Genomic DNA, 7,749 nt, shown 5'->3' with positions numbered 1-7,749 from the left:
TTTGAATAAAACCTTCAGGAGGTCGATTTTTATATTCTATACGTGTGTATGATCATGCTTTCTTTCAGTATGGATTGTCTACTATAATGGAAAGACAGATTTTTACATTTTCTGTATACTTCCCTTCAGGTCGAGACTGGGTCTGAGAGATACCATAAGACCCTTTGCTACGATTTGATTTTGGATTTTTTTTTTTTTTTTTTTTTTTTAGAAATAAACAACAAACTCTCGATATCATTGCAGATGGAGAGAGAGAGAGAGAGAGAGAGAGAGACAACCAACTCTCGATATCATTGCAGATGGAGAGAGAGAGAGAGAGAGAGAGAGAGAGAGCTGTAAAACTTAGTATGAGCTCATTCATAAATAAATAAATTCTGTTGTTCATTATATTATCACTGTATCTCTGTGTCAAATCACCTGTACATGAAACGCAAATCAGCTTTTTATCAAGATTGTATTTAGTATTATCTTTTTATGATGAATTATGGCCATCTCCATTAAACTTATTATTCGATCCATGACATATATTTATAGATCCAAATTTTTTTTAACAGTGAAAGGAATAATGAGTGTACATTTTTAAATCATTATCCAACGACCTGTGAGTCAGTATCACCACAAAGATTAAAATAAATGAAGAAGACACCACACAACTAAAAAAGTAACCTTGTAAAAAAAAGAGAGAGGGAGAGAAAAGAGAAAATATTTACATAGTGCGGAAACCAGAAGTGGACCATTAACTTCGTATGACGTAGATGTGGCAACGCAGCTTCTCTGCTTGCCATAAATGGAAGAAGTCAGCCTGCAAAGACGTCATTAAACCGGCAACGGGAGCCCAATAACGTCCTCGTGAAAGCGGGACAGAGTTACTGACAAGAACATCACCAACCACTTCGGGGAGGAACTTGTCTTGTTTGCTTCGAGATTGGAGGCTGCAGAAATGGGAAATATTCGGAATCATTGCTTCCTGGGATTGCTTGCGATATTGCTTGTGGTAAGCTCTTGGTTTTAATATGTCTCTGTCTTAAATTTATGTTTGTCATACACGCCACTGTGTTATAAAAGATTGTTTTTATTCAGAGAGAAATTAAGGGGATCTCAGTCGAAATTTGGAAGAAAGTCAGGGAAAGAAAGCTGATGCTTAGTAATGATTTGTTCTCAGGATTTTGGATAAGTTTGAAGTCCTATAATAAGAAATATAATTTGATACTAGAGCAATATTGGCATTACGCAAATATGCATTAGAATGGACACTCACGTTGAGAGCCATATAGTGGGTCTAGGTGATCAATATGTGCTGAGCATTCATTTTGATTCTTCAACAGCTCGGGACAATGACTGAGATTACCGAGGCTTCCCCGAGTCCAGAAACCATTCCCACGGATCCTAATGGCTGCCCTCTGCTACCAGCACCTCCTTCTCCTTTAGAGTAAGTACTCGCCTTTCCTTAGGATGGTCAAGTTTACAAAGACATATCCTTCGTGCTCAGGAAGAACAGTACACGATAGTGTCTGTTAGGTTCAAGTCGAATCCAGAGGCCCCGTATGGGGATAGTGCCGTCAGTGGACCGCATTCGGTGCACTTAAGGTCCTTTGCAGCAACCACTTTCGTTCCTTTTACTGTACCTCCTTTCATATTCTCTTTCTTCTTCTTACTTTCCATCCTCTCCTAACACTTGATTCCTAGCGTAAATGCTTTAAGGTTTTCCTCTTGTTACATCTTTCAAACCCTTTTCTGTCAATTTCAATTTCAGCGCTGAATGACCTCATAGGTCCCAGTGATTGGTCTTTGGCCTAAATTCCATGTTCAATTCAATTCGAATCCAGAGGAGTTGAAAGTCCCAGATCTACATGCATGAGAACGATAAAACGAGATGAAGCTGGAAAGTGGAGATTTGTAGAAGTGAAAGCTTTGTGTAGCTTGGCTTTGAAGAACATGGTGATGATTGAGCTGAGATATCTAGTATAGTATCCTCTGTTATACTGTCTTACTTGGTAGTGAGCTACACTGTAACCAGAAGCATTGGATTAAGACCAGGAAACGTAGTTATTCCCAGACTTGTTCTTTTCAGTTTTCTTATCTTTCGATGCAGTTAAAAAGTTAAGCATACCTTAGTTTAACCAGACCACTGAGCTGATTGACAGCTCTCCTAAGGCTGGCCCGAAGGACTAGATATTTTTACGTAGCTAGGAACCAATTGGTTACCTAGCCACGGGACCTACAGCCTATTGTGGGATCCGAACCACATTACATCGAGAAATTCATCTCAAATCACCAGACACAAATTCCTCTGACTCCACGTTGGCAGAGCGGGGAATTGCACTCGGGACTACCGAATCGGAAGGCGAGCACGCAAACCGCTCGTCCAACGAGGAACTAAAGCGCCTCAGTGCCGGTGGTTGGTTTCGGTGTTTGCTTCTCAACCTCGGTGGTCGCGCGGGTTCGATTCTCGGCCATTCCATTGAGGAGTGAGAGATGTGTATTTCTGGTGATAGAAGTTCACTCTCGACGTGGTTCGGAAGTCACGTAAGCCGTTGGTCCCGTTGCGATGAATTAACCACTGGTTCCATGCAAGTAAAAAAACACCATACAAAAACAAACCAACGAGGAACTACTTTTTTCCCAAAAGGTTTATTATGTTATATGTTGAAATAAAGAAAGATTTTCATATTTGTAGTTCCGCTTCTTAAAAGATATTTTCGATTTCAGTCCCGAAGACCCTTCTGGAGGCACGAAAGAGTGTGAAACAGACAAAGACTGCGGAGGTCGCCGACTTTGTTGTCCAACTGGAGCCTGTTGTGGAACATTCTGTTTTGACCCTCGTCCTGTCACTACCAAGAGACCCAGAGTGTCTCCTTGGGGTTAAATCTCTTGGACTAACACCCATGTGAGGACATGTGAATGACGTCTTCTATCTGATATAGATATATATATATATATATATATATATATATATATATATATATATATATATATATATATATATATATATATATATATCTGGTATTCGCTTATCTGTATTCATGTTCATCTCTGTAATCATACCTAAATTATCATACATAGTCAAAATAAATCTCAAGAAAGTATATCATTATCAGCTTTGGCTTTTTTCAATCTCAAAAGTAAAGATATTGACTACAATAAAGTATATTCTTCTATTTTGTTCTATATATGTTTTATATATATATATATATATATATATATATATATATATATATATATTATATATATATACTCGTCAGCAAAATTATCATAAATTGTCAAATTAATGTCAACCAAGTAAAACTCACGTGTTTTATGTAGTGTATTACCGCCTATGGATTTCCTTATTTCAAAAATAAAGATATTATCTTTGTTAACCCTTTTTATTACCTCCTGTGCAGTTGTTGTATTTGGTTAATATACTAATGTCAATTTCACTCTAGGCGATAACAATATATATATATATCATATATATATATATATATATATATATATATATAATATATATGCATTAGGCTACAAATGTCCTTTAATATCCAATTCGCTCTACCTCAGAATTAACATATTTCCATATATGTTAACCGAAGGGGAATTTCTTTTTTTGATAATAATTTCATCCTCTCGTGGATTCGAACCAGCGGGCAGAGGAGAAATCAAGACTTTAGTGAAGTTACCGACTCGGCTAACCTTGCAAATCACTGTCGAGCTTAGGCATTTGTAATTAGAATCGGCATCCAACCCCTTCTACCAGGTTAACAAAGTCGAAAGTTTGCCGCACGTAGCCATATTATGAATTTTTATCACATCACCGTGATTCATATACAAGCATTAAATTGCAAATGTCCTTTAACATCCGACTCGCTCAGCCTCGGAATTAGTATATGTTTATATGTTAACCGAAGGGGAATTGTTTTACTTGATAATAATTTCGTCCTCTCGTGATGTGATAAAATTTCATATGTCTACGTGCGGCAAACGTTCGACTTTGTTAATATGGCAGAGGGGGTTGGATATTGATTCTTATTACAAATACCTGAGTTCGATCGTGATTGGTAAGTTCGGAATCGGCATCAACATTACCGAGGTCCTGATTTCTCCTCTTTTCTGAATGATGGGGTCATAGTAGAGTCAGACCATACCATCTCTCTCTCTCTCTCAAACACTTCATCTGGAGTAACATCGGGTCAGCGGTATCCATAGACCCATCCTCCACCTGCAGGGATACGTACAGTATAATAAACACTTTTGTCATTAAAGATTATATTCCTTACCATCCTCAGCACAATTGGCAGCGTAATGATTTGAATGGTTCTGTAGGTGGAAAATGAGATTATTTATATAGCAGCCGCGCAGGATGAAATAAAAACCAATTATCTGGTTACCAAAAGGTGTAGAAGGATGCCGGGGGTAAATGTTTGTTTTTGAGAAAAGATGGAATTTAATAAACAAGGAAGTGAATTAAATATCTGTTATTAAGGAGTGAATTAAATATCTGGTCACCAAAAGGTGTAGAAGGATGCCGGGGAAATATGCTGGTTGAGAAAACATGGACTTTAACACATAAAGGAGTGAATTACGACACGTCCTTCTGGTGGAAGTTGCACTGGTCAAGACTGAATGCAGAGAGGAAGGCTAATGAGCAAATGGATCTTTAGAAATTCTAGCAGCACGCCAAGGGAATAGAATAACATGTGAATGCAAATTGGAACACAATATGCAAATGGACATTAGAGTACAACATGCTAACGGATCGTCGAATTCAATATGCAGCTGGATTATTTAATAAATGACTTCTGATGCATCTCTGTATGATAGACTATGTATAACTGAATCACGAAAGTTTGGAAAGTGATAAATGCATGAATACTCCGGTGTTTCAATTCCCTTCGTGGCTTGTACCTTTATTCATGATATACTATGTATACATCGACCTTAGAATGTGAGAGAGAAGTGTACAGAATCTTGAAAACCTCCATTTCATGCCTGTTTTTAAGGCTCATTTTGGTGCAGCTAATTACACCCAAAATAGAACCACAAGAATTTAAATACCCCCTTAGATAATAATCTGATGAATATAAGCTTTCATTTTGTACATATTGTGCTGAGATTGGTAAGGAATGTAATGTTTAATGAAAAAAGTGTTTATTATACTGTACTGATCCCTTCAGGTGGGGGATGAGTCTATGGGATACCATTAACCTGATATTACTCCAGATGAAGTATATGAGAGAGAGAGAGAGGGAGAGAGAGAGAGAGAGAGAGAGAGAGAGAGAGATGGTACGGTCTGTTTGATATGATAAAGCATATTCTGTTGTTCGTAACTTTAGCACTATTTTCCATTGTCGAAGTAGCTTTACCTGTAAACTTGAGTTAGTTTATTGGCAAAAATGGTTCCTTTTCTGAAAGCCAAGTACATTGAACTGACTGTTCAATCCACGACATCTTATTTTAGGTCCAAATACAAATATAAATGGTGAATTTTCACAGCCAAAGGATTAATCCTTGAAAACCATAAGTCCAAAACCTTTCTCCACGCAACTAGAATAATGCAGCCGGGCCATGATAAAAACCAGGCGTGATCCGACCTCCAGCTTTCTCGGAACGCGTGCTAAAATCCACGGACCGATAGAGTATTATTTCAACAACGAAAATTAAAAATAAATACGCTATATTATATTAGAAATAATTATTCTATACTGTTTAACGTGCACATGATTTATTTCTTAAATTTTCATTTCAATAAATAAATCCGAAATATCCTGTCCTAAAATTCCTGTATCTTTAACTCAACGCGAAACACCTTTTTCAGACCCTTTTAGGCTTTTCCATAGACCTTTCCTAATCCGCAACAAGAACAACAGCAGCAACAACGACAGCAACAACAACAACAACAAAGTAGTTTGTAATGCTTACTCCTCGAGCAAACGATAACACATATATATATACCAAAGTGGGGAAACCCGGAAGTGGATCATTAACTCCGTCTAGGGTCAGACATGGCGGAAATGCAGCGTCTCTTGTGGCCATCAATAGGAGTCTTCAGCCAACAGTGTCTTCATTAAACCTGGAGCGGGGACCCAAGAACGTCACTGCGAAGGCTTAGACCGATTGGCTAACTCGAACATCACCAAGTACTTCGGGAACTTTTCTCGCTTCGAGATTGCAAGTTGCTGCAATGGGAAGTATTCGGAATCATCGTTTCCTGGGATTGCTTGGCATCTTCCTTGTGGTAAATTATTGTTGGCTTTAATTTAGCTTTTGCAACTTTGTGCCAATCCTAAGCACACAAATGAATGAATGGAATAAACTCCGTTGAAGCCTGTATCTGCTGCATTTCGTGGGACATGAAATCAACTGAACTGAGTGGAAGTCATACCGACCTTCTTCAGTAACATGTAGTAACATTGTTCTACAGTGTGTGTTTGTAACGATTCTCTCTCTCTCTCTCTCTCTCTCTCTCTCTCTCTCTCTCTCTCATTTGGGCCGAGTGACAAAAAGATAGTTAACAAAGTTCTAAACCGTAAGCGAAAAACAGCCCCGAATCTATCTGCTAAACAATATAAGGAAGGTCATTGAAAAGTTTTGATTTTTTTTTTAACAGTTCGGGACTATGGCGACACATCTCGAGGCTTCACTTCTTCCCGTCGATGACAAGGGGTGTCTTTTGGTATTTTCGCCTCCTGGTCGTGATCCAGAAGAGTAAGTAATCTTTTTCACTAGTCCTCTATCTCCCGCCCTCCCCGCACCAACACCCCCTCCCACTCCAAAACACCAAAAGTACTCACCCACTCTCTCCCTCCCATGATCTCCTATGAAGCACGTGTTTACTTTGTTTTCCTTCTACGAGTGTAGACCTCTCCTACCTTAACCAATATATATATATATATATATATATCTATATATATATATATATATATATATATATATATATACAAATATATCTTCCAGTTAACTCCATATATACACAAGAAAACGATGAAGGGAAGATGGAGTCAGTTAAAAGACGTCCACAATTGTTTCAGTTAGACCTCAGTGAACCTGTGCACCCAGGAAGAGTTTCAGAGGCAAGACTTAATGGATAAGAACCACGAGACTGGAAGGTGAATATGAGTGGGGATTTGTGAAAGTAAAAGCAACAGGGAAGGTTAAGTGGTGGATTATCTCAGAGGCTCTTTGCTTAGCACTGCGATAGAGTCTGTGAGGATGATGCTGATATAGCTAGCATTTAGTTATCTCATATTACTACACAATTGGTCTGTGGATAATATAGGCTAGTATTTGATTCTCTCTTTACTACACAATTGGTCTGTGGATAATATAGCTAGCATTTAGTTCTCTCACATTACTACACAATTGGTCTGTGGATAATATAGCTAGCATTTAGTTCTCTCACATTACTACACAATTGGTCTGTGGATAATATAGCTAGTATTTGATTCTCTCATTTACTACACAATTGATCTGTGGATAATATAGCTCGCATTTAGTTCTCTCATAATTACTACAATAGGTCTGTGGATAATATAGCTAGTATTTGATTCTCTCATTTACTACACAATTGTTCTGTGGATAATATAGCTAGTATTTTGATTCTCTCATTTACTACACAATTGGTTCTGTGGAATATAGGCTAGCATTTAGTTTTCTCACATTACTACACAATTGGTCTGTGGATAATATAGCTAGCATTTAGTTCTCTCATATTACTACACAATTGGTCTGTGGATAATATAGCTAGCATTTAGTTCTCTCATATTACTACACAAT

The 7,749-nt window shown here is 37.8% G+C and overlaps 1 protein-coding gene across 1 annotated transcript; it reads left to right on the top strand.

Annotated features, from left to right (window-relative positions):
- The first annotated feature begins 809 nt into the window (after positions 1-809).
- LOC135196574 (omwaprin-c-like) lies at positions 810-2,927 on the top strand. Its single transcript, XM_064223417.1, has 3 exons — positions 810-994; positions 1,326-1,429; positions 2,710-2,927. Exons 1-3 carry the CDS (start codon positions 941-943, stop codon positions 2,864-2,866), a joined length of 315 nt encoding a protein of 104 aa, XP_064079487.1. The 5' UTR covers positions 810-940; the 3' UTR covers positions 2,867-2,927.
- Positions 2,928-7,749: the final 4,822 nt, after the last annotated feature.

This window comes from Macrobrachium nipponense, chromosome 23, assembly GCF_015104395.2.
Source record: "Macrobrachium nipponense isolate FS-2020 chromosome 23, ASM1510439v2, whole genome shotgun sequence".
In the NCBI taxonomy this organism is placed as follows: domain Eukaryota; kingdom Metazoa; phylum Arthropoda; class Malacostraca; order Decapoda; family Palaemonidae; genus Macrobrachium; species Macrobrachium nipponense.
Note: the sequence above shows the minus strand (reverse complement) of the source record. Positions and strands in the feature narration are given on the sequence as shown.

What these genes read in the sequence shown, in the direction of transcription:
- LOC135196574 (XM_064223417.1), top strand. Translation starts at nt 941, where the DNA reads ATGGGAAATATTCGGAATCATTGCTTCCTGGGATTGCTTGCGATATTG. An exon ending in TGCTTGCGATATTGCTTGTG is followed by an intron (nt 995 to 1,325) that starts GTAAGCTCTTGG and finishes ATTCTTCAACAG; the next exon opens with CTCGGGACAATGACTGAGAT. An exon ending in GCACCTCCTTCTCCTTTAGA is followed by an intron (nt 1,430 to 2,709) that starts GTAAGTACTCGC and finishes TTTCGATTTCAG; the next exon opens with TCCCGAAGACCCTTCTGGAG.